The sequence below is a fragment of the Vipera berus genome, assembly GCF_964194415.1.
Source record: "Vipera berus genome assembly, chromosome: 11".
Classification (NCBI taxonomy): Eukaryota; Metazoa; Chordata; class Lepidosauria; order Squamata; family Viperidae; genus Vipera; species Vipera berus.
This window is the reverse complement of record NC_138214.1, coordinates 16,724,876-16,751,046: the sequence shown is the minus strand read 5'-3', so window position 1 is coordinate 16,751,046 and position 26,171 is coordinate 16,724,876. Positions and strand designations below refer to the sequence as shown.

Here is a 26,171-nt window from a genome sequence, read left to right as displayed (position 1 = left end):
GGTTGCAAAAGGTCCGGGCGGGGGAGCCTCGGGGAGGCTTTTCCCGCGGCCCCCCCCCCAGTTTTTCGGAAAGTCTCGTGCTTAGAGGGATTGCAGGTAGTCCTGAACGACCACCATCGAGTCCAAGATTTCTGTTATTAAGTGAGACAAGTAAGTGGCGAAGTACATTTTGCCCCATTTTACAACCTTTCTTGACCCAGTTGTTAAGGGAATCACTGCGGTTGTTAAGTTAGCAACACGGCTGTTCAGTGAACCTGGCTTCCCCGTGGACTTTGCTTCTCAGGAGGTCCCAAAAGGGGGTCACGTGAGCCCAGGACGCTGCGACCGTCATAAATATGAGCCATTTGTGCCAGCGTCTGAATTTTGATCAGGTGACCACAGGGACGCTGCAAGGATCGTAAGTCTGAAAAACAATCAAGTAAATTTTGTCCCGGTTTATAACCTTCACTTGGTAAGTGAATCACTGCAGCCGTTAAGTGAGTTAAGAGGATTGTAAAGTGATTCTGGCCTCCCCATTGAGTGCTTAATGGACACTGGACGCTGCAACCCTCAAAAATATGAGTCAGTTGCCAAGTGTCTAAATCTTCAGTGTGTGACCCTGAGGATGCTGCAAGAGTTGTAAGTGAAAAATGGCCATAAGCCACTTTTTTCAGTGCCACTGTAACTTTGAATGGTCACTGTGTGAACTGTTGAAGTTAAGGACTATCTGTATAGTGGACAACTTGTGATCCGTTGGGTCATTGTTGTAAATTTGAAGTCACCAAAGGAAGTTGGGCATTACCTGTAATTTGAAGGTTCCAGCAAACCTGATGGGTCCTTAACATCTGATCTTTTCAACCGTGGCAACTTGAGGACGTATAGACTTTGGTTTCCAAAATTCCCTGGCCAGCATGCTTTAAGGTGGGTGGACTGCAACTCCCAGAATTCTCTGGAGCATATATTTCAGTAACATTAAAATTGCCAAGGTTGAGCCACAGTGCTCTAGAACCTGGGAAGGATGAACTGTGGAGCAATTTTTATCTGGCCGGTGAAGCCCTGGTGCTCGGGAGACGCTGAGCACTTCAAAGTAATATTCAGCCCTGGAGCTGAAGGCTCTAGTTTAGGATGACCTTGGCAACTTGTGGATGCCACCTCCCAGAATTCCTCAAGCAGCCAAGTTGCCAAGGTTGGACATCCCTGTTCTAGTTGCTGAGTCTACTCTTCTGACTTGAATGAACATCCTCCTTCCTAGGTTTAAATAGTTTGCAGTATCATTAATACCTGAGTAGTACCTGAGCAGGGGGTTGGACTAGGACAGGGGTAGGCAACCTTGGCTCTTTTATGACTCGTGGACTTCAACTCCCAGAATTCCTGACCCAGCATGGCTCAGCTTGGAAACCTCTCCCTTTCCCCTCAGCATGGCTGGTTCAGGAATTCTGGGAGTTGAAGTCCACCAGTCATAAAAGAGCCAAGGTTGCCTACCCCTGGCCTAGGAGACCTCCCAGGGACCCTTCCAACTGTTATTCTATTCTGTTATTCTCCTTAAGGAGCAGCAGAAATCGAGGCGATATTTTCTTGCCCCTGCTCCTCACCATTATCCATTTTCTCATGAATTTCACAACTCAAAAAGTTTCGGGAGAATTCGTTCCACTCCATTTCGTAATTCTCCTCTCCATTTCAGGACCCAGCCTGAGTTCCCTTGCTTGTGTTTCTCAAGCATGCTAGCTAGAGAATCCTGGGAACTGAAGTTCACCCATCTTAAAAATGGGTGCAGTCAAAAGAAACACCCTGTATCAGCCTCACACACAACCCAGCTTCCCATCGGCTCTCTTTCCGCCGCCTCCTCCCAGTTTAAATCCTCCCATTTTGAAGTGAGCTGCACCCACACTACTGATTAGTTTGTTTATATTTCATGTTTCTAAACCGCCGGGCTCCCTCAAAGCTATTTCATCAAATCTGTGACTTGGAAAAGATCAGAAGAGGGTCAAAGCTTGCGTAATGGTTTACGGTTTAGAATTAGGTATGTGAGCCAGGACACTACGGTGGTCTGAACAAACTAATGTGTAGCCAATCTAGATCAGGGTTTTCCAGGCATATGGACTCCAACTCCCAGAATTCCACAGCCAGCTTAGATATTGCTGAGAATTTGGGGGCTTGAAGTTCACATGTCTTAAAAGTTCCCAAGGTTGAGAATCGTTGACCTAAATTAAGAAGTTCCCTCACTTCTCTGGGAATGCTTGCCAGTCCTGTTCCTCTCCGGGAATATTTGTGAGAGATTAGCACCTGGCTGTCAAAGGGAAAGGTGAGATAAATCAAGAAAGTCACCTCCGGATGGTCTTGCAATATGTAAGCAAACAAGATAAGGGTCCCTGAACTCTCTCCTGCCTCTGAAGAAACAATCTCTTGTAAAGGAACTACTGTCTAGCAAGTCTTCTTATCTCTCTGACCTTCTTCAAACTCTTTCTTCAGATTGTGTCAACAATGTCTTACCAAGGGGAAAGATTGGTGTGTGTTCTGTCTAATCTGTTTAGGCCACCTGTTCACTTTGAAGCTGATTTTTGTTTCTTTGCTATCCCTGACACTTGGAAATTCCTCTCCAGACACCTGCAAGAGAGTTGCCACTTCAAATCTTTCCCCAAATCCATCTTTTCTATGAATCTCTTGACTGTGCTTATTGGAAAAAGTGCTACCAGATAGAGTATCTTCCAATCTCTCTCTCCTACAGTGTCTTCAGAGCTAGATTTATTAGATTTATTTATTTATTTATTTATTTTATTTTATTAGATTTATATACCGCCCTTTCCCGGAGGACTCAGGGCGGTTTACAGGGCATTTTAAAATCATACCAATACAAAATACAAGTTAAAAGACAAATAAAAGATTAAATTATCCCTGAAAATAAAACCCCAGTTAAAATTCTCAGCCTGGGTCAGAGAGCTCAAAGAGCCAAGTCTTCAGGTCTTCAGGTCTTCAGTACCGGTATTTATTTATCCTACCTTTATTACTTTATAAATAACTCAAAGTAACAAACATAACTACCGGTAATACTTCGTCTTCTTAATTTCCTCACAACCACAACCCTGCCAGGTGGGTTGTGTTGAGAGAGAATGAGGTCTTAAGGTCACCCAGCTGCTTCATGCCTAAGGTGGGACTAGAACTCTCTGTCTCCTGGTGATTGGCCCAAAGTACCCCAACCAGCTTCATGCCTAAGGGAAGACTCACCGTCTCCTGGTTTTTAGCCTGGCATTTAACCACTAGAGCAAATTGACCCTCTCAGTGCGTACGCTCCACATTCGTTATCCCAAGCAATATTTGAAACTTTACACTTTAAATTTTAATTAGGAAGTTAATTAAAATCTTGTTATCCTTCAAGGTTTTAAAACCTGACTTTACCTTGGACAGAGGTGTAGATGAGTGTGTTGTATAAGGATTGACAATGACTGTGTTTGTCCTGGGATGTATTTGTTTCTGCTATGTCTTGGTTTATCTATTTTTAACCTGAAGTTAATTGTGCAGAGCTGATGTTTGGAATCATTTTTAAACCGAAGTTAACTGCAGGAGGGCAAGCATATAAATGGAGTAAATCGGTTAACCAACATGAAATTTCGGCCTGCTCTGTTGCAAAGCGCCCACTTTTGTTGTGGTGTTTATCTGAAGGGTGCCTTGAGGGCTGAGCACAGAAATAGAATAGGCAGATGGTAGAAATTACAATGGTATGAAAGAGACAAAATGTGGGTCATTGTAGCACAATGCAAACTCTAGCCTTTCACGTTTGATGTCAGATACAAGGACTTAACTCAAAGTACTTTGTGTTGTCTGCTCACAATACACATTTTGTCCCTTGCTCTCTGGCTTTTTAGCAGCTACCCTAATTTGAAAGTGGTTCCTTTCCAAGCCTGATTTTCAGAAAATTCTCATTAAGGAAGCTTAATGAGGTGAGTGATGGGACTGAAAGAATTCCAGCAACAAAATCATTTTCCTTTTAGAGCTTTCCTTTATATTCTGTTCTCCACGGTTCTTGATACTTACACTGTAAGCCTCCCAGAGTCGCCTTGAATCACAAGATGGGCAGCATATACATTTAATAAATAAATATTACTGTGTAAGCTTGGAGCTTCATAGCAACTTTCAGTCTTTTAAAATGATATAATAGAGATATCCCTCGACTTATGACAATTGAGCTCAGCATTTCTGTTGCTAAGCAAGACAATTATTCCGTGAGTTTTGCCCCATTTTACGTCCTTTCTTGCCACAGTTGTTAAGTGAATCACTGCAGCTGCTAAGTTAGTAACGCGGTTGCTAAGTGAATCTGGCTTCCCCATTGACTTTGCTCGTCCGAAGGTCGCAAAAGGGGATCATGTGACCCCCCCCGGGGGACACTGCGCCGGTCATAAATGTGAGTCAGTTGCCAAACATCTGAATTTTGATCGTATGACCATGGGGATGCTGCAACGGTCATAAGTGTGAAAAGCAGTCATAAGTCTCTTTCTTCAGTGCCATTTTACAATGGTCACTAAATGAATTGATGTAAGTCAAGGACTGCCTGTATACTAGACGACGTGATCGGTTGGGTCATGGTTTCGGAGAGACCTCCTTACAAGATTCCTCAGTGTCTTCAAGAGTGGCAGAGCCTAATCAGACCCCCTTTTCCCAGATCCCCCACCACCCCCACCCCTCTGAAGCGGAGTTACTTACTCCCGGCTGCAGTCCCAAAGGTGCTTTTTTCAGGAGGCAACTGGACTTTCTGGGTTTTTGGGAAGACCTTTCCCTTCCCCTCCAAGAGGCTTCTTCTGGATGGTGTCCCTGCCGCAGTGTTCCTCATCCTTATATTAAGATATATTAAGGCATTAGGGTTTAACTTATTTTCAATTTCTGTATTTGTACATTTTTGATATTTATGTCACTGTTCACCGCCCTGAGTCCTTGGGGAGAAGGGCGGTATACAAATCAAATAAATAAATAAATAAATAATAATAATAATAATAATAATAATAATAATAATAATAATAATAATAATAATAATAATAATAATAATAATAATAATAATAATAATAATAATAATATCTAGACTTCAACTCCCAGAATTCATGAGTCATCTGTGCTGGCTGGGGAATTCTGGGAGCTGAAGTCCATCCGGCTTCAAAGTTGCTCAGGGTGAGGAACACTGCTCTGGAGGGGCAAGTGCGTGCGTGCGTGCGTGTGTGTGTGTTGTGTGTGTGTCTGTGTCTGTGTCTGTGTGTCTGTCTCTGTCTGTCTATGGAGGGGCAAGGCAATGGGTGGGTGTGGGTGTGACCTTCTACTCCACGACCCCTCCTTCAGCCCGTCCCTCGCAGGGAAAGAGGAAGGGGCGTTTGCAACCGGGACCTGGGCTTACGGGCGGTGGTGGTGGGGGGCTTACTGGACCCCCTCCCCTGCAGAGGTGCCAGCGGGGGCTTTTCATCTGCGACAGCCCCCCCCCCACTCCCCCCTCCCCAAGCAAGCCATACCCTCCCTGCCCGTCCCAGGTCCAGGGACGCCGCCGCCTCCTCCGCCTCCCCTCCGAGGCGCCGTCCGCAAAGCCGGGAGCTGCCGAGCCGAGCCGAGCCGAGCCGGAGGCAGGGCTGGGTGGGCGAGCGAGCGAGCAGGAGGCCCGGTCCGTCTGCCCCCCCCCACTCCGCCCCCCCCGCTTTGCTGGAATGCCGGCCCGGCCGGTTTGATTGGCTGCGGAGCGGCGGCGATCAGCTTTCCCTGGAGTCCGCAGCGCTGCAAACTTTCCCCTGCTGGCCGGAGCAGCAGCTTTGGGGAAGGGGCTGCCCGGCCGGGGTCCTTCCTACGGCGATGCCGCTTGCCTGACCATGCCGGGCCGCAGGGCAGCAGGGAAGCCCGAAGTCCCCTTGAGGCTGCCCCCCCTTTCCCGGGACTCTCCCGCCAGCGCCTGGGGGTCTTTCCTGGGCTCCCTCCTCTCCCTCTCCCTCTGGCCTGCCCGATTGGGTTACTATGTCCCAGTACCCCATGAATTTCCTCCTGCTGCCCATCCCGGAATACCCGCTCCTGGAGTGCGCGCCCAACAAAATCATCAAGCTGGTGGTCCTGGGGGGAAGCGGCGTGGGAAAGACCGGTAAGTGCCTGGGGGAGTCCCCCCACCACCACCACCCCCTCTCTGCATTCCCACCCCCTGGCCAAGAAGTGGGGTGGGGGTGCTTTCCTTCCCTCCCCGCTCCTCCACCTCTCCCTTCTTTCCACCCGCTGCGCTTTCAGCCGCTTCTCTGTTAATGTTTGATGGGATTCCGGAGCTCGCCTTCCTTTTGAGCAGGGGTCTTCAAACTTGGCCCTTTGATGACTTGTGGACTTCAACTCCCAGAATTCCTCAGCCAGCCATGCTGGCTGAGGAATTCTGGGTGTTGAAGTCCACAAGTCATCAAAGGGCCAAGTTTGAAGACCCCTGCTTTTGAGGGACAGCGAAGGTTTTGGGGGGTTTTTTTTGCGTTTCCAGTGAAAGAAGCGCCATCTGGGGCAGGGCGAGCAGGAGAAAGGTCAGGTTTGGAAGAGGCACGGCTGGGTTTCTCCAGAAGGTCATTGTCCCGGACTGGTCAGTGAGAAGTCCCCAGGGTGGACAATGAGATGGAGCCGCCCTGCCCTGCGGCTTGATTGACCACAGGCTGAAGCTGCAAAGGAGGGCTGATGGTTGGTCAGACGGTGGCGAGACCTGAGTGATCCTTCTCGTAGAACGTAGACTTGGAAGGGACCTTGGAGGTCGTCTAGTCCAGCCCCCCTGCTTGAGCAGGAGACCCTACAGCATTTCAGACAAATGGCTGTCCGGTCTCTTCTCGAAAGCCTCCAGTGATGGAGCACCCACAACTTCTGGAGGCCGGCTGTTCCACTGGTTAATTGTCCTCACCCTTAGGAAATTTCTCTTTAGTTTTAGGTTGCTTCACTCCTTGGTTAGTTTCCAGCCATTTCTTCTCATCTTTCCTTTTTTTTGTGCTTTGGAAAATATAAGAAGTCCTCGACCACAATTGAGCCCGGAATTTATTGTTGCTAAGTGAGACATTTGTTAAGTGAGTTTTGGTCCCATCTCTTTGCTACCTTTGTTCAGTGAATCGCTGCAGTTTTTTTTTTTAAATTAGTAACACGGTTGTGAAGTGAAACCGGCTTTCCCATCCACTTTCCTTGTCAGAAGGTATCCAAAGAGGATCACGTGACCTTGGGACGCTCGGCGTCATAAAGATGAACCGGTGGTCAAAGCCTTCAAATGTAAATCACATGACCATGGGGAGGCTGCAGTGGTCGTAAGTGTGAAAAAATGGTCATAAGTGACTTTTTGCTGTGCCCCTTGTCCTTGTAGGAGCCTCTCAAATATTGGAAGACTGCTATCATGCCACCCTAGTCCTTCTTTTCATTGGACTAGGCCAACTGGCTCAGGAATTCTGGGAGTTGAAGTCCACAAGTCATAAAAGAGCCAAGTTTGCCTACCCCTGGCCTAGACATACCCAATTCCTGTAACTGGGTAGTGGGCAAGCCTTGTGATTTTGCATTTTGTTTCTTTTTTCCGGTCAGCTTGTAGGTCCCCTTAGTCACCATAGTAACTCAGGACAAAGTACACATTCAGGTTAAAAGCAGCAAAAGGAAATTCAGAGAAACAGCCCTCCAAGCTCCAAAGACGGCTTACTTTGCCTCTCGTTCCTCCTTACTCATTCTAGTAGTCCTCGACTTACCGTCACAACTGAGCCCACATTTTTTGTTGCTAAGCGAAACAGTTGTTAAGTGAGCTTCGCCCCATTTGATGACCTTTCTGGCCACAGTTGTTAAGTGAATCACTGCAGGTGTTAAGTTAGGAACGTGGCAGTTAAGTGAATCTGGCTTCCCCCACTTGCTTGTCAGAAGGTTGCAAAAGCTGATCCCTTAATCCCAGGACACTGCAACCGACGTAAATACAAGTCAGAAGCCAAGAACCCATGATTTTTCACCCTGTAACCATGGGGATGCTGCAACAGTTGTAAGTGTGAAAAACGATCGCGAGTCACTTTTTTTCATGACTTCAGAGGGTCACTAAAACAAACTCATGTGCATCCATTCATGAAAAGAATCTGTCAGATGCTTTCATTTTGGGAGAAAACAGTTTGCCCCCATTCTGTGTAAAAGCAGCAGTAATTCTTGCTTGGGGAAAGGATGCGAACAGCAAGCGTGCTTCTAAAAAGGAAAGACCCCCTTGACATATTTGTAAATCGTTTCAAGCCGAAGGCACTCAGAAGGAAGCAGACTTTGGGGTAGAGCAAAATCTGTCTGAATCGGTGAGTCAGCCGGCTTTGACCGGCAGGCACATGGAAGTCTTTTAGGATTCCTCCGAGCAAAAGCTTGGCATCGCTTCTAGCCTGGCAGAGGATCCTCTGGCCTTCCAACTACTTGTTGGAAAAAGAGGTGAGACTCTAGAGACGAATGCAGAAAAGAGCAACAACGGTGATCAGGGGATTGGGAGATAAAACATACGATGAACGGTTGTGGGAACTGGGTAAGGTCTAATCCAGGGGTAGGCAACCTTGGCTCTTTGATGACTCGTGGACTTCAACTCCCAGAATGCCTGAGCCAGCCACGCTGAGGGGAAAGGGAGAGGTTTCCAAGCTGAGCCATGCTGGCTCAGGCATTCTGGGAGTTGAAGTCCACGAGTCATCAAAGAGCCAAGGTTGCCTACCCCTGGTCTAATCTAATGAAGAGAAGGACTAGGGGTGAGATGACAGCACTCTTCCAATATTTGAAGGGCTGCCCCAAAGAAGAGGGGGTCAACCTATTCTTTAAAGCACCAGAAGGCAGGACAAGAAGCGATAGATGGAAACTAATCAAGGAGAGAAGCAAGCTAGAACTAAGGAGAAAATTCGTAACAATAGGAGCCATTAACCAGTGGAACTGCTTGCCTCCAGAACTTGTGGATGCTCCATCGTTGGAGGCTTTTACGAAGAGATTGGACAACCATCTGTCTGAAATGATAGGGGGGGTCTCCTGCTTGAGCAGGGGGATGGACTGGAGGACCTCCCTTCCAACTTTGTTATTCTGTATTCTATCATGGGATGGCTGAACTGCTTAGCTCCTGTCCAGCTGCATAATGGCAGACATGGCAAATATATATATATATATCCATTTTTGATTGCAGTGCTAGAAAGTAACTGTGGAAGATGATAATTGGACCTTTGCCCGGATTCTGGGCCCATCCCCCACCAGCACCCCCATTTGAAGCACTTTATTTTTTTACTTTTGAGCAGATGGACCTGGATCATGTGCTGAGTTTCCCGGCCTGCACAGTGAAGGGCAAGGTTGTTTTAAAAAGAGCACGGAAAGAACATTTTCTTTTTTTTTTTTTTTTTGCTCCTTTAATTGGTCCCTTGAGAGACAATTGATGGCAGCGTTTCCAACCTCAGCAATGTTAAGAGGGATGGACTTCAACTCCCAGAATTCCCCAGCCTATTGGCTGGGGAATTCTGGGAGTTGAGGTCCACCCGTTTAAAGACATTGCTCAGATTGGCAACATTGATTTATAGAGCGCAAATTGTTTTAGGTCACTTACAGCGAGAAATCAGCGTGCAAGTAACTTGTTTCCCAGGGCTGAAATAATGGCAGTGTGAGAAATGCTTTAAACATGAAGAGACTGGAAAAGCCGCTTGTCTAAAATGTTACAGGCTCTTCAGCTTGAGCAGACCTAGAAGACCTCCAAGGTCCCTTCCAACTCTGTTCTTTTATGTTATGTGAAACCCAGTCCCAATTTCTGATGCAAAATTCATCCTGCATCTTTCTGCTGGCAATACTTTTGCTGCCACAACCCCCCAACGTCTGGCTTACTTATCGGTTCATCAGTTAAGTTGCTGTCCTGCTTCTGTTCTGGAAATGGAAGGTGATGCAAGTTGGGTCTCCTCCTCCCATTTCCCCAATAGCAACCCTGAGAGGTAGGCTGGGCTGAGAGGCAGTGCATTACTGGTCTAAAGTAGGTCCTGTGGCTGAAGGTAAGTTTGGACCTGGCCTCTGCGGTACCAGGTCATCGCTTAATCTTACTCCACATTGCCTCATCTTAGAAGATGCCAACTGAGAATCAGCAACCAAAGTGTTGGGGCAACCGTTGAACCAGTGATACGGTATGCGGGAAAGACCTTGGGTGACAAGATGAGGAGATGCTGACTAGGGAAGGGTGAGATAAGAGACAGCAGAGCCCACAGCTGGATAATGGGGGGGGGAGAAGGAGATTCAGAAGAGACCCTGCATAGTGTCTCAAGCTGTAAAGGAGACAGGGGAAGATTTTATACTTGCAGACTTGCTAGATTCTCTAGCTTTCTCTAGCTAGACCAGGGGTAGGCAACCTTGGCTCTTTTGTGACTTGTGGACTTCAACTCCCAGAATTCCTGAGCCAGCCTGGCTCAGCTTGGAAACCTCTCCCTTTCCCCTCAGCGTGGCTGGCTGAGGAATTCTGGGAGTTGAAGTCCACGAGTCATAAAAGAGCCAAGGTTGCCTACCCCTGAGCTAGATTTTCTAGCTAGGTGGTGTAGATTCTCTTGCAAGTAGGATGACATTATCTGGCTGTGTATACTATCTGGTTTACCTAGTACGGCTGACCACCAGAAACGCAGGCCTCTTGAGAGTTCTCTGGAAGTGAGAAAAGGGACCCCTGCGTGCAGAAATTGTGCATGTTAATTGGTGAACTTTAGCACGTTGGCAGTAGGTTAGGAGGGACCCAGGGCTCCCAATTTCCAAGCTGCGGATTGGCTACCAGGGCATATGATGGCCATGCCCGAGGAAGTGATCTACTGATTAAGGAAGAAAAAGTGACTGGTGAAAGGTAGGAAAGTCCAGCAGGCACCAAAGGGAGAAGGTCTGTTTGGGCCAGATTCCTCAAACCGCTCCTTTGGGCAGGTGGTGGGCACAAGTAGCAATGGTGGAAAAGCTGTCTCAACATCCACAGAGCGTTTCACGAAGTGGAGAGTTTTCACCTTGCTCAGGGTGAAGAATTCTGCATTGTGTCCTGAGATCTTGGGAAGAAGGGCCCTTAAATATCTCTGACCAAGAAGACAGAGGTCAGTGTCGGGATCTTTCAGAAGAACAAATACAAACATGGATTGTTACTGTCATTTTAAAAGGCGTGCTGGATTTCTTGCCAGAGTGGGGAAGAGAGTGACCAAGTGGGTTATGAGATTTCTCCATCTGATCCCCAGGCGCTGCTACCTGTAGGGAAGACAAGGCCTTGCCTTGTTCTGCTCTTTCTTCTTGGTCTTCTTTTGGAGCCTAGATCTGGACTTTGACAGACTTTCAAAGTCCTCCTTAAAACAGGACACCAGCTTCCCTCAGCAATCAACAGGATCTACCCCAAAAGTGCTTTTCCAAAAGACAAGTGGATTTTCTTGGGGGGTTTTTCTTTGAAAACCTTTAGCTTCTCATCCAGGAAGCTTCTTCAGTTCTAACTGAATTTCTAACTGAGTTCAAACGGAAGATGTTTCTTGGATGAAAAGTGAAATGTTTTTAAAGAAAAGGTTAAGAAAGTCCAGTTACCTTTTGGAAAAGCAGCTTTGGAACAAGCATGACCTGGATGGTGGAGAATCTCCATAGACACCAGGATTTACCTTCATCTGGTGTGAACCATGAACATTCCCCAATCCATGTCTGAGGTGGCCACATTCCCCAATCCAGGTCTGAGGTGGCCAGTTTGGTCTTCATGACTGGTCATCTTGGCAGGGCTTCTTGGATACTTTGGGAATGTAATCTGGGGAAAACAAAACTCATTAACCAAGGTGTCCCTGTGATAAACCTCACTAGAGGTAGCTCATGCATTCCCATTTGCCAAGGGATGTGTGGTTTATGTGGGAATGCGACAAAGAGACCAGGTAAAGGTCACAGATCCTTCCATGCAGGCTGATTTTTAACTGCTAGAATCCCTTTTAAGAGTCTGTTTTCCCAGCCAGTTTATTACTGGAGTTTTGTTCTGATCTCAGAGTCTGGCAGGAGATCTAAACCAGTGTGTCTCTACTGTTGTTGTTGTTGTTGTTGTTTTTGTTAGTTGCGAAGTTGTGTCCGACCCATCGCGACCCCGTGGACAACATTCCTCCAGGCCTTCCTGTCCTCTACCATCTTCTGGAGTCCATTTAAGCTCACGCCTAGCAACTTTAAAATGGGTGAATTTCAGTTCCCAGAATTCCTTAGCCAGCATGTTGGCTGGGGAATTCTGGGACTTGAAGTCCACTCACCTTAAAGATACCAAGGTTGAGGAACGTTTATCCAGACAAGCTACATTTCCGGTTGGGAGCAGTTGCATGGGAAAATTGGGGGGGGGGCTTAAGGGTTAACCGCCCCCTTCTTCCTCCCTTCTTCTTCCCAGGGAACGTCATAATCTTTCACACAAGCAAAGTGAAGGGAACATCATGTTTCTGAAGCTTTGTACGCGTGCCTGGATCTTCCCATGTAGACTGGGCTTCCACCAGATGGTTTCACCTCTCTCTACCCACCCACACAAAAGTGGTATGAAACTGGAGCTGGTCTGTTTCTGGCTTGGCTTTTGCTTGAACTGCGTGGTTCTCACGTGACCCATTTCCTCAAAGGAATAAGCTGGGCAGAAAAGAAAAAAACAAAAGAAAAACAAAACTCTGCTGGAAGAAATTCCATTTAGTCAAGGAAGTACAATGAGTTGTGACGAGGGTGACACCTCACCGTGGGGGAGGCTCACCCTTTCCCAGCCACCCCGTGAAAGAATGTGAGAAAGCCAGGCAAAAATAATAAAAAAAAATGGGGGCCTTTTCAAAGCGTGAAAACTGCAATAGGAAATTTATAGCACAAGGCTCTCCTGGCCTAACCTCCAGTAACATCCAGTGGCCCCCGACTGGGATGGGACGCTCCGATGGGACTGTGGGTTTTGCTGGGGCTGCCTGTGTAATTGTAAAGGCATCTTCCCCGAGAGCCTTTGGCCAGGGGTTCAAGGGACCCCCTGCATTCCTTAACGGGGATGGAACTTCAGGCAGAGGTGAAATGTCGGGGAGATGTTTAGTTTGATGAAAAGAGATAATGGGAAGGAGAAGGAGATGGAAGAAGGGAAGGAGGAGGGGAAGAAGGAGGAGGAGGAGGAGGAGAAGGGGATGGGGGAAGGAGGAGGGGAAGGGGATGGGGAAGAAGAAAAAGGAGGGGAAGGGGATGGGGAACAGAGAAAGGGATGGGGAAGAAGAAGAAAAAGGAGTAGGAGGAGGGGATGGGGAAGAAGAACAAGAAGGGGATGGGGAAGAAGAAGAAAAAGGGGAAGGGGATGGGGAAGAAGAAAAAGGAGGGGAAGGGGATGGGGTTGGGGAAAAGAGGAGAAAGGGATGGGGAAGAAGAAGAAGGGGATGGGGATGGGGAAAAGGAGGAGGGGAAGGGGATGGGGAAGAAGAAAAAGGAGGGGAAGGGGATGGGGAAGAAGAAGAAAAAGGGGAAGGGGATGGGGAAGGAGGAGGAGGAGGAGGAGGAAAAAGGGGATGGAAAAGGAGGAGGAGAAGGGGAAAGAGATGGGGAAGGAAAAGGAGGAAGGGATTAAAAAAAGTCAAAATAGGCAACCAGAGTCACATAATCCCTGCCTTCTTTTATGTCATGAAAAAACCATAATTACGTTTGCTCATTTTTACAGAGGGGATTTAAAGTCGCATTTTAAACCTTTCTGTACAGGTAGTCCTCAAATTACAACCACAATAGAGCCCAAAATTTCTGTTAGTAAGTGAGACAGTCGTTAAGTGGATTTTGCCCTATTTTATGACCTTTCTTGCCACAGTTGTTAAGTGAATCACTGTTCTTAGGTTAGTAACAAAGTGCCTGCATTCTGATCACGTGACCATGGAGATGCTGCAATGGTTATGGGTGTGAAAAGGCCCTTTTTTCAGTGCAATTGTATCTTTGAATGGTCACTAAACAAAACTGTTGTAAGCTGAGGACTACCCGTATTGCAAGTCCCGCTACTCAATTATTTAATCACGGATCTTCTAAAATTGATTGGTGGGTTACTGCGTTTGTGCCGCCAAGTCAGTGTCGACTCTGAGTGACCACATCAATGGACGTTCTCCATGTGCATCTGTGTCCAGCCTGGTCCTTCAGGTCTTTGAATGATGGACGTGTTGTTGCTCCAGAGGAGCCCATCCATTTAATGGCTGTTCATTCCATTCTTCCCTTACTTTTTATCTTTCCCGGCATTAGAGTCTTCCCCCCCCCCCAAAAAAAAAAAAATAATTCTGCTTTTTTTTGGTGTAGGACAGGGGTAGGCAACCTTGGCTCTTTTATGACTTGTGGACTTCAACAGAATTCTGGGAGTTGAAGTCCACAAGTCATCAAGGGGGCCATAGTTCCCCCATGCTGGCTCAGGAATTCTGGGAGTTGAAGTCCACGAGTCATGAGGGGGGCCATAGTTCCCCCATGTTGGCTCAGGAATTCTGGGAGTTGAAGTCCACGAGTCATGAGGGGGGCCATAGTTCCCCCATGTTGGCTCAGGAATTCTGGGAGTTGAAGTCCACGAGTCATGAGGGGGCCATAGTTCCCCCATGCTGGCTCAGGAATTCTGGGAGTTGAAGTCCACAAGTCATAAAAGAGCCAAGGTTCCCCACCCTTGGGCTAGGATGTATGTAGGTTTGCAGCTACAGGTAGTCTGTGACTTACAATAGCTTGTTTAGTAATCGTTTAAAGTTATGACGTCACTGAAAAAAGTAACTTACGGTCCTTTTTCACGCTTACAAGCATTACAGCATCCCCAAGATCATAATATCAAAATTCAGACACTTGGCAACTGACTCATATTTGTGACGGTCGCAGTGTCTTCGGGTGATGTGATCCCTTTGGCAACCTTCTGACAAGCAAGTCAATGGGGAAGACAGATTCACTTAATAACCGTGCTACTAACTTAAGACCTGCCATGATTCACTGAACAACTGTGGCAAGGTAGGTCGTAAAATAAGGCAAAACTCACTTACCAAATGTTTCACTTAGCAGCAGAAATTTTGGGCTCAACTGTGGTCATGAGTTGAGGATTCCCTATATTTTATTATATTTACCAGTTATGGTACCTTTTAAGGATGTACAGGAAGTCCTCAGCTTATGACGGATTGTGTAGTGACCATTCAAAATCACAACCACCCCAAAAAGGGGGACTTACGACTCAGAAGGGCGACTTAAGACTCCGCAGCCATTATGGCTGAACTTCAAGCACTCAGCAACACAGCTTGGTTTTAATGACCACTGCAAAAAGGGTTGTAAAATCAGCTAAGTCACATGACCAAACTATTTTACGACTGTTACAACATTTGACTGTAATGGGAAGACTCCATTTTGGATGTATGTTGAGGACTGCCTGTAAAAATGGTCATGCTGCTCTTGGCCATAGCGTTTTACTTTTGCATCTGTTTAAAAAAAATGCAGGAGAATTTAGTTGGTGTAGCGGTGAAGATGCTGGCTAGAAAGCAGAAGTGGGTAAATTTTAGTCTCCCCTTAGCCATAGAAGCTGCTTCTCTCTCTCTCTCATTTTCTTATTCTCTCTGATTCCCCCTCTCTCATTCTTTCTCTCTCTCTCCTTCCCTCTCTCTTATTCTCTCTCATTCTCTCATTTTTTTTTTCCATTCTCTCTCTCATTCTCAAGCTGAAGGACTCCACAGTTCAATCCCGAACTATTTTTATTCTGTTGAATACAATGTGTGTGTTGTATTACAACTCAGATCTGCAGGAATGTGCATGGTGTAATGTAGGCCTTAGAGAGCATCCATTGTGTGCCACAGAGAGCATAGATCTGGTTAACTATGTGCTGGCTGGTGTGGCATGATTTCAGGGGTGTTGCAGGGCAGGTCAAAAAAGTCAAGATGGCCATCACAGTGGTGCGACTGAAGCTAGAACACGTGTAAAATACAGGTAGTCTGTTCGAAGTTACAATGGCGCTGGAAAAAGTGAGTAAGGACCATTTTCCATACTTATGACCGTTGCAGCATCCCCCTGGTCTCATGAGCAAAATTCAGATACTTGGCAAGTGACTCATATTTATGACAGTCACGGGAGGGATCCTGTGAACACCTTTTGCGACCTTCTGACAAGCAAAGTCAAGAGGGAACTTAATGACTGCAGGGATTCACTGAACAACTGTGGCAAGAAAGGTCGTAAAACGGGGCAAAACTCACTTAACTGTTTCACTTAGCAACAGAAATTTTGGGCTCAATTGTGGCCGTAAGTCAAGGACTACCTGTACACAGAACAATGGGTGGGGCTTCAATTCCACCATCTTGACATTTTTTTTTTTTGCTTACTTTCCCTGCAAGGCTGGCTCCTGATCGATATAAGAGTTCTAAATAATCCTAATTAAGTTTTTCTTTTTAAATATGCCATGGATGGTTTATAAGAACAGGCATCTTAATGTTTGCATTTGCGAAACGGTGGGACAATCTACTGAATCAGCTGCCCACACACACATGAATAATGAGGTTCATGGGATAACGAGGCAGAAGGGGCACATTTAATTGCCCCTTTTTTTTCCTGCCGTGGCAGTTTCTGGGCCCATTAAACATCTCTGCCTTTTCTCTTGTTTTGCAGCCCTTGTTGTGCGGTTTCTCACCAAGAGGTTCATCGGCGACTACGAAGCCAACACGGGTACGGCTGCTGCCTTGTGGGGTTTGATGGCAACCTATGGGGTCTGTGTCTGACTGGATCCAGAGATCCCATTTTCAAATTATTCTGCTTTCCGATCATCGATCATCGCTTCAAGCAATGATGGTCGTAAATCAAAGCTCTGTGATTTACAGCCTGTTCCCTCCGTAGAGGAGGGACCTGGTTTTTTAAAGCCAGCATCGCCTCCATGGGGAGGGAGCTGAGAGATGACTTTCCCCAGACCCAGTTTTAATAAAAAAAGAAAAAGAAAAAGAAAAGATGAAACGATCCTGCCATGCACCCACTGAACAAACAGAGGCCATCTCTGTTCGGCTTTCCGGCCGGAGAATGGGACTGAAAGCCCTGTTCAAAAGAGCAGCTTCAAAGAGAGGCTTCTGTTTGCTTCTAGTGGTATGAAAAGGGGAGAAGGGGGGTGGGTGGGTGGGCTCTGGGTTTTAAGAGGGAAGGGGTTTTTTTTGTCATCTGAATTGCCCCAAATCCAATCTGTGTATCTCTGGGCAGTAAGCAACAGCTTGATCTTCTTGCAATAGAAAAATCCAGCTTTCCTAAGAGTAAAGTAATTGCTTGTTAATGCTTGTAAATTCAACGTTAAGAACGAAGATCTGTAAAACTGTTCGCAGTCAGAAAATACTTGAGGAAAACGCACCACTCAGAGAGGATTGGGGAGAAGTGTTTTGCAGCTTACACAAACACAGCTGGAAGAGGCCTTCAGTCTTCAATGTAAATCTGAAAAAAAGGCAACTGCTTTCACCACTACCTTAAGGCAATGTTTCTCAACCTCAGCAACTTAAAGATGGGTGGATGTCAACTCCCAGAATTCCCCATCTTAAAGTTGCTGAGGTTGAGGAACGATTCTATAGTAAATGGGAATGTTAGTTATTTTACTTTACTTCTAGGTTAGGTCTCTTTTTAATGGTCTTTCACCCGGTACTTCTTGTCCTACTCTCAGGTGCTTTGGAGAACAGGTGGACCCCCTCTTCTCTATTACAGCCCCTTAAGTACTGGAAGACAGCTATCACATCACTCCTAATCTTTCCCTTTGTTAGGCTAGAAATAACTAGTTCCCTTAACTCAGGGGTCTTCAAACTTGGCCCTTTTATGACTTGTGGACTTCAACTCCCAGAATTCCTCAGCCAACCAGCCTGAGGAATTCTGGGAGTTGAAGTCCACTAGTCATAAAAGGGCCAAGTTTGAAGACCCCCCCTGCCTTCACTGCTCATCCCATGCAGTGGTGGGATTCAGCCAGTTCACACCAGTTCGGCAGAACCGGTAGCTACTTTTTTTGTTGCCCGGGCCCAGAACGGACTTCCGGAAGTGGAGAACTGGTTGTTCACATATTTGAATCCCACCGCTGATCCCATGGTTTCACCTCCAGCAGGTGGGGATCCGCAGCATTCCCTGGGGCCTATGGATTGAAACCAGTGGTGGGATCAGATATGTGAACAACCGGTTCTCTGTTGTGGATGCCGCTTCTGGAAGTCCATTCTGGGCCCAGGCAACAAAAAATTAGCTACCGGTTCTGCCAAAGTGGTGAGAATTGGCTGAATCCCACCACTGGTTGAAACTGACATAGGAAATTGGCATAGGGACTCCCATCAAAATGTATGCAGTCCTCCGCTTACAACCATTCGTTTTAGACCGTTGGATGTTACAGTGGCACTGACAAAAGTGTGACTTGGAACTAACTGGTCCTTACAAGCACCCTTACGGTCACACCATCAAAATTCAGGCCTGTATTTATGGTAGCCTCCTTCCGAGAAGGGGAGGTTGCCGGAAGCTGGATCTGCTCGACTGTGTGATTCCCTTTACAACTGCTGTGATTTGTGTAACATCTGTGTAACATCTTAAGATCAGACTTGCTTAGCAACAGAAATTCTGCTTCTAATTGTGATCTTTTAGATTACTTTGATGCAAAGGAATACCATACTGTGGGCGTGATTTTTTTTTTAACCATGCTGCCCCAGAACCTATTTATTTTAGGGCTGCCTAACATCCTTGTGTCTGTTGAAGTTTCCGCTCTTAGCAACTATTAAGGGTGCAGAAGACCTGCTCTGTTTTTCATCTGTCTCCAAGGGCTGACAGATGTTTACACTAGCTGAGGGGTCTGTAACCTTGACAACTTTAAGACTTGTGGACTTCAGCTCCCAGAATTCCTCAGCTACGTATTTACAGTTGACTTCTAATTTCTGAGTGACCTCACACAGGCTGGACACGGACAGCCCAAGGGTCGAATGTGGCTGGGGGGGGGGGCACAAAGTGCCCAGGTCACTCCTAGTTTCTCAACCCTGGTAACTTTAAGAGGGAGTGGACTTCAACTCCCAGAATTCCCCAGCCAGCGTAGAACGGACAGAATACCTTCAGTAGTCCTCAAGTTAGGACCACAGCAAGCCCAAAATTTCTCCTGCTCTTACGACCTTTCTTGCCACGGTGGTAAAGTGAATCACTGCAGTTCATAAGTGAGCACCATGGCTGTTAAGCGAATCCAGCTTCCCCATTGGCTTTGCTTGTCAGAAGGTCGCAAAAGGGGATCGTGTGACCCCGGGATGCGGCAACCGTCATAAGTACGAACCAGTTGCCAAATATCCGAATTTTGATCAGGTGACCGTGGGACATGCTGCAATGATCGTAAGTCCCTTTTTCTGGTGCCGTTGTAACTCTGAACAGTCACTAAATGAATGGCCGTAAGTTGAGGACTTCCTACACCCATTCTAAATAAGTTGAAATCACCAGGACCAGATGGATTACTTCCCAGGGTTCAAAAGGTGCTGGCAGATGTGATCTAGGAACCACTGGATGGGATCTTTCAAAGTTAGTTAGCCGAACTGCAATTTTGCCGGGCGGTGCGTTCTACACACAGAGGCTCTTGTGCGAAGCTCTTTATCATGAGTATTTTTGGCATGGCCTTGTGACACAATGGAAACTCGGCTCCAGAGGTTGCCTCCCTCTAAACATTTCGGTGCATTTGTTCCCATTCCTGGCCACCCAGTTGAGCAGAGATTTTTCAACAAACCACAATAGAGGCAGTTTGCGCAACCCAGTTTTGCAAAGACTTCAGTTAGTTTTTAAGGACTTGAGTTTAGATCAGTGTTTCTCAGCTTTGGTGACTTTCAGATGTGTGGACCTCAATTCCCAGAATCCCAGCCATGTGTGGACCTCAACTCCCAGAATCCCCCAGCCAGCCATTGTGGACCTCAACTCCCAGAATTCCCCAGCCAGCTATGTGTGGATCTCAACTCCCAACATTCCCCAGCCAGCTATGTGTGGATCTCAACTCCCAGAATTCCCTAGCCAGCCATTGTGGACCTCAACTCCCAGAATTCCCCAGCCAGCCATTGTGGACCTCAACTCCCAGAATTCCCCAGCCAGCCATTGTGGACCTCAACTCTTGGGCCTTGGTGGAGCAGTGGGCTAATGCCTCCCTAGGTAACACCAGCTGCCTGCAATTAGTGCAGGTTCGAGTCCCACCAGGCTCAAGGTTGACTCAGCCTTCCATCCTTCTGAGGTAGGTAAAATGAGGACCCAGATTGTTGGGGGCAATTAAGCTGACTTTGTAATAATGCCACGTGGGCCCCCCCGAAAGCCCTAATAAGCAGGCATATACATAGAATGAAGGCTACTGCTAAGCTTGTAAGCCGCCCTGAGTCTTCGGAGAAGGGCGGGATATAAATGGAATTAAAATAAAAAACTCCCAGATTCCCCCAGACAGCCATGTTGGCTGGGGAATTCTGGGAGTTGAAGTCCACAGTTTGTCATATTCCTGCAGGAAGCTCCCTAAATCAGACTGGAAACTGTCTTTTAACGCAGTTGGGTAAAAGTCTACACTCTGGCTTATTTAATATTTCATAACAGCATCTCTAAAAACCTTTTACCTAGTTTCACTTTATGAAATGTCATCATTCAAATACTCCCCCCTCCCCCCCGCTCTGCTTTTGGGTATTTTATTGTTAGCAACAGTAGACTGACTGGAGTTAAAACATTTGCACGGTCATCCATAAAAAGTTTCGTGATGATAAATTAGTTAAGCAGCCAAAATCAGAGTCTGGTTGGCTGATTTTGGTAGGAAAAAGCCTCTTTGGCTCTCCTGGGGCAAAGATAGTCAGGCTGTGGCAGGAATAAGTTTAAGTTAAAAATAATAATTGGTCCAGTGTGAAAAGGAAACAAATTAAAAAGAAGTTTAAAAGATACTCAGACAGTGGCTGGGGTTGGGTTGTGCTCTCCAACCCCAAGGCAGGACCTGAATTACGGACTGAAATTCCCTGGAAGGAGATTCAGACTGGGTTTAGGAGAAAATATCGGGAAGGGAAAATTACTACCACTAGTACTTACAACAACCGTTCATTTAGTGACCCAAGTTACAACGGTGCAGAAAAAAAAGGGACTTATGACCATTTTCCACACTTATGACCGCGGCCGCATCCCCAGGGTCACGCGATCAAAATTCGGGCGCTCGGCAACTGACTCATTCTTTTGACGGTCGCAATGTCCCAAGGTCACGTGAAGCCAGATTCACTTAACAATTGCAGTGACTCACTTAACAACTCTGGCAAGAAAGGTCATAAAACGGGGCAAAACTCAACTCTCGTGCTGAGCAACGGTAATTTTGGGCTCATCATTGTGATCGTAAGTCGAGGCCTACCTATATTAATAATAATGTATTAATAATACCACATTAATAATTATACAATAATAATTAATAATGACGTATTAAACCAATGTGCTTCCCGACTCCCAACGTTCTTGCATTAGAACCAAGAAAAGTGAGGGGACTCTTTGGGGCAAAACTGGCAGAAAGTCAAATAAATGCATGCTATCTCCGATCTATTAATTATCTTCTTACTTTTCTTTTTTTTTTTCCTTAGGTGCTTTATACTCCAGAAAATTCACCATTGATGGAGAGCAGATTTCCTTACAAGTCCAGGATACCCCGTTTGTTTCTCTGGAGGTATAAAGAGTTATTCCAAATAAAATTTGATCTCTTAAGAAATGCAGCCAAGGTATCCACAGGATGTGGTCAAAATACAGGGTGTCCTCAACAACAGTTCATTTAGTGAGCAAAGTTACAACAGTGCTGAAAAATGTTGAGTTATGACCGGTTTTCACACTTATGACCACTGCAGCATCCCCATGGTCATGTGATTTACATTTGGATGCTTGACAGACGCTTCATATTTATGACGGTCACAGCGTCCCGGGGGGGTGGGTGGGTCACGTGGTCCCCTTTTGCGACCTTTCTGACAAGCAAAGTCCAGGGGGAATCCAGATTCGCTTAACAACTGTGTTACTAATTTAGCAACTGCAGTGATTCACTTAACAAATGTGGCAGGAAAAGTCATAAAAGGGCAGAATTCACTTAACAAATTTCTCACTTAGCAACATAAATTCTGAGCTCAATTGTGGTCGTAATTCAAGGACTTACCTGTCGTGGCCACAAAGCTGCAGTGAAAGCTCTCTGTGATGCCCTTGAATATGGGCAGAACTGTCTCTCCAGCATCGTGACCACCATCTTGACCTTTCTGACCCAGTCCTATGGACATCCCTGAAATCTGGACCATACATCCCGGTTGGGGAAACAATGCAAAAGAGGAAAGAAGGAAGGGAAGAGGAGAAGAAGGAAGGATCTTTGTTAGGGCTTGATGCTGGATGTGAACTTGGCTTGTACCCATGCAGTGAAAGATTTATTTATTTGTTGATTTACATTCCAAATTTCTAGGCCACCCAATTCCAGCATCGTAACTGGCTCCGTCCCAAGATTAATTTTCAGTAGCAGGGATAATGGCATAATTGCTGATTTCAAAGAAGGGAAAAAAAGGGGTAGACCATGGTGGGAAGTGCTTGTGAGCCTCTTACCTTGTGCCTCTTTCTTGATATTGAAGCTTTTAGAGCCATGATTTATGGATTAAGCAAATGGGCATCTTGTCCTTTTGCAAAGGAGTCCCCGGCAGGTAAGCTGAGCCTCACCTGTCAGGCTGTTTTCAGCTCTGTTGAAAACAATAATTTGCAGGCAAGGGTTTTGCAAGCAGGTAGTTGCATGTCCCAGAGAAACCCAGTTTCAGCCCTAGTTTGCCAGGAAGAAATAGAGAAATCAGCTCTAAAAATCAGCAGCAGGTCTCTCCCACCACTTCTTAAAACATTTTTTTTTAAAAAATTAATAATAATAAAAGAAAAAGAACAAAACACAACGATAATTAAGGTAGAAATACCAACATTGTCAAAGAGGAAGAATGAACAAATGTCTCACTTAGTAACAGACGCTTTGGGCTCAGCTGTGGTCATAAGATGAGGACTACCTGTAGAGCAACATAGATGATCGGGGGGGGGGGGGCTGGAGGCTAAACCGTATAATGAACAGTTAAGGGACCCAGGTATGTCTAGCCCAGGGGTCTTCAAACCTGGCCCTTTGATGATTTGTGGACTTCAACTCCCAGAATTCCTCAGCCGCTGGCTGAGGAATTCTGGGAGTTGAAGTCCACAAGTCATCAAAGGGCCAGGTTTGAAGACCCCTGGGCTAGCCTATCAAAGAGACCAATTAGGTGGGAGCTGTGGGTGCTGCATCACGGGAGATTTTCAGGAAAAGATTGAACAGCCATTTCTCCGGGATAAAATAAGGTTTCCTGCCTTGGCCAGGGGGTTGGACTAGAAGACCTCCAAGGTCCCTTCCGGCCTATGAGTTTGTGAGATTACACAAAGTGTTTAGATTGAGTCTGATGGCAGGCTGGAAAGAGATCTTGCCTTGGTGACATTTTGAATTGTTTAGCAAGCTCATCACTCCCCTGTTTGAGCTTCCACCCAGGTTGATGCTTCCTGTCGCCATTGATTTAACCTCCTCACTTGGGCCTTTGATGACTTGTGGATTTCAACTCCCAGAATTCCTCAGTTGAAGTCCACAAGTCATCAAAGGGCCAAGTTTGAAGGCCCCTGCTGTAGATGTTGACTCAGCATCTGAGTTTCAGAGGACTGCAACTGGTCTGGCTGCAATCCACACGATTCGAAGTTGCCAAGGTTGAGAAACACTGCCTTAGGGGCTGCCGTTGACTATAGGGTTAAAAATATAAAGCTGAGAAATTTTTTTTTAAAAAACCCAAGTCAAATGTGGTCAAAGCATAATCTGAACTTTGTGGGAATAGGATAAACTCTCAGCACATAGATTCTCACAGCTGTCAGAGGAAAGATATTTGAGCTAGGTCAGGGGTGGGAAACCTTGGCCCTTTTATGACTTGTGGACTTCAACTCCCAGAATTCCTGAGCCAGCGTGTCTGGCTGAGGAATTCTGGGAGTTGAAGTTCACAAGTCATAAAAGGCCCGAGTTTGAAGGCCCCCTGCTCTACGCTGTGATTTGTTTCCTGTGGCTTAAGTTTGTTCTGTGAGTTGTGGTTGTCAACCATAGTTTGCGGATTACTGTGTGATACAGGTTGTCTTTGACTTACGGCCACAATTGAGCCCAAATTTCCTGTGGTTAAGTGAGACATTGGTGAAGTGAGTTTTGCCCCATTTTGTCATCTTTCTTCCCACAGTTGTTAAGTGAATCATTGCATTTGATAAGGTAGTAACCCGGTTGTTAAGTGAATCTGACTTCCCCATTGACTTGTCAGAAGGTTGCAAAGGGGGACCACATGATCCTGGGATCCCATCCTAAAGAGGAGCCAGTTGCCAAGCATCTGAATTTTGATCAGGTGATACCGTGCATGCTGGAATGATCGTCAGTGTGAAAAACGGTACTAAGTCGCATTTTTCAGGGCCGTTGTAACTTTGAACGGTTACCAAATGGACTGTTGTAAGTGGAGGACTATCTGTACTAACTCAGCAATTGGTGTCTTTAACAACCTCTGGCCTAGCTCAATGTGTGAGTCTGCTTTTGATCTTTTGTCAAGTGGAACTTAACTCTTCCCCCCTGCTTTTCGATGACAGGATGAGAATGACGCCATCTGTTGCCAGGAGCAGATAAACCGGTCCATTTATTGGGCTGACGGCTTCGTCTTCGTCTACTCCATCACGGACTATGAAAGCTACCGCGTCATCCGCCCGCTGCACCAGCACATCCGGAAGATTCACCCCAACGCCAACATCCCTTTGCTGCTGATGGCCAACAAAGGCGACCTGCTCCGGGCCAGGCAGGTGTCCACAAAGGAAGGCCACCAACTTGCCAACGAGCTGGGCTGCCCGTACTCGGAGGTCTCCGCGCGGGAGAACTGCGAAGGGGTGCACGAGGCTTTTCAGCAGCTGTGCCAGGAGCTGAGTCGGATCATCGGGAATTGCAACGGGGAGAAACGGAGGGGCCTCCATCTCGTCCGACCCAAATCGCCCAACATGCAAGAACTGAAAAGGAGGCTGAAGCAAGCCTTGTCTTCGAAAGGCAAAACCGCCACCATGCTCTGATGGATTTCGGAGTGGCCGTTTGGGCTGGGCCAAGAAAAGCCATGTGGGCCTGTTGGGGTGGTAGTGAAAGAATCCCTTTCCAGAAATGAGACTAGGATGGCTGGGGATTTGGGGATTTAAGCCCTTTCGCTAGACCAGGGGTCTCCAAACCTGGCAACTTTAAGACTTGTGGACTTCAACTCCCAGAATTCCCCAGCCAGCATGGAATTCTGGGAGTTGAAGTCCACAAGCCTTACAGTTGCCAGGTTTGGAGACCCCTGCAGTAGATGATGACCAAGAGGGTCAAAAGAAAAAGGGTGCCTTCATTCTCAGGATTATTTTCAGCTTCTTCACCTGCACCAGACAAACAGGTGAATGAATACCTGTATCTGTCCCCCTCCAATTTGGCTTCAGTCATCATCTTGCTTCTTTCCCCATATGTCAGACAACGATCTTCTCTAACGTTCAGGTGCCAAATGTATGTTTATGCATGGCCCTTAAAGGCAAAAAATAGCCGCACATATAAATGTCTAATCATGGTTATGGAACTGGCCAGACAAGAGGAGAGATGGTTGGTGGTCTCGCCACTGGACAATCAGTTCCTGCTGCAGAAGAAACTTCTGGCTTCTTCTTTCACCATATCAACAACCAGCACAACTTTCTAAGAGTAGAAGAGAAAAACTTACTTCCTTCTTTCCTCCCTCCCTTCCTTCTTTCCTTCCTTCTTCTTCCTCCCTCCCTCCCTCCCTCCCTCCCTTCCTTCCTCCTCCCTCCCTCCCTCTTTCCCCATACCAACAACCAGCACAACTTTTTAACGGTAGAGAAGAGGAAAAAAACACATTATTTTCTTTCCCTTATTTCACAATGGATTACTTCTGAGGACTAATCCATAGTTTATCTGTGGCCATCCAAACACTTGAAATGAATGACTTGTTTAGCATTACAGTTGACCTCATAAATGTTACAAACGATCTGTAGTTTTGTTGTTCATGAACGGAATGAATGAAATCTGGTTTGAGCATATGGAAACAACAGGTAGTCCTCAATTTACAGCTGTTTGTTTAGTGACCGTTTGAACTTATGACAGCACTGAAAAAGAGCGACCTCAGACCCACCTTGTCCCAGCGGCCGTCCCCCCAGCCCCCAGGATTGTGCGCTCCGGTGCTTGGCAACTGTGGCGCGTTTATGGCGGTTGCAGCGTCTTGGGATCACGTGACCTTCATTTGCAACCGTCCCAGCTG

General features: G+C 46.5%; 1 protein-coding gene across 4 annotated transcripts; it reads left to right on the top strand.

The window, feature by feature from the left end:
* The first annotated feature begins 129 nt into the window (after positions 1-129).
* LOC308673338 (ras-like protein family member 11A-like) lies at positions 130-25,896 on the top strand. 4 transcript variants are annotated; one of them, XR_014027628.1, is made up of 6 exons: positions 5,639-6,076; positions 12,305-12,444; positions 16,504-16,560; positions 21,438-21,520; positions 24,484-25,091; positions 25,215-25,896. XR_014027628.1 is itself a non-coding variant. In XM_081336952.1 (5 exons), the coding sequence occupies exons 2-5, from the start codon at positions 12,348-12,350 to the stop codon at positions 24,949-24,951; spliced, it is 705 nt and encodes a 234-aa protein (XP_081193078.1). In that variant the 5' UTR covers positions 130-150; positions 12,305-12,347; the 3' UTR covers positions 24,952-25,896. The 4 variants fall into 4 exon arrangements, 3 of the variants coding, with proteins under 3 accessions (XP_081193078.1, XP_081193076.1, XP_081193077.1); XM_081336952.1 differs by lacking the exon at positions 5,639-6,076 and adding an exon at positions 130-150 and having other exon boundaries at positions 24,484-25,896; XM_081336950.1 differs by having other exon boundaries at positions 24,484-25,896.
* Positions 25,897-26,171: the final 275 nt, after the last annotated feature.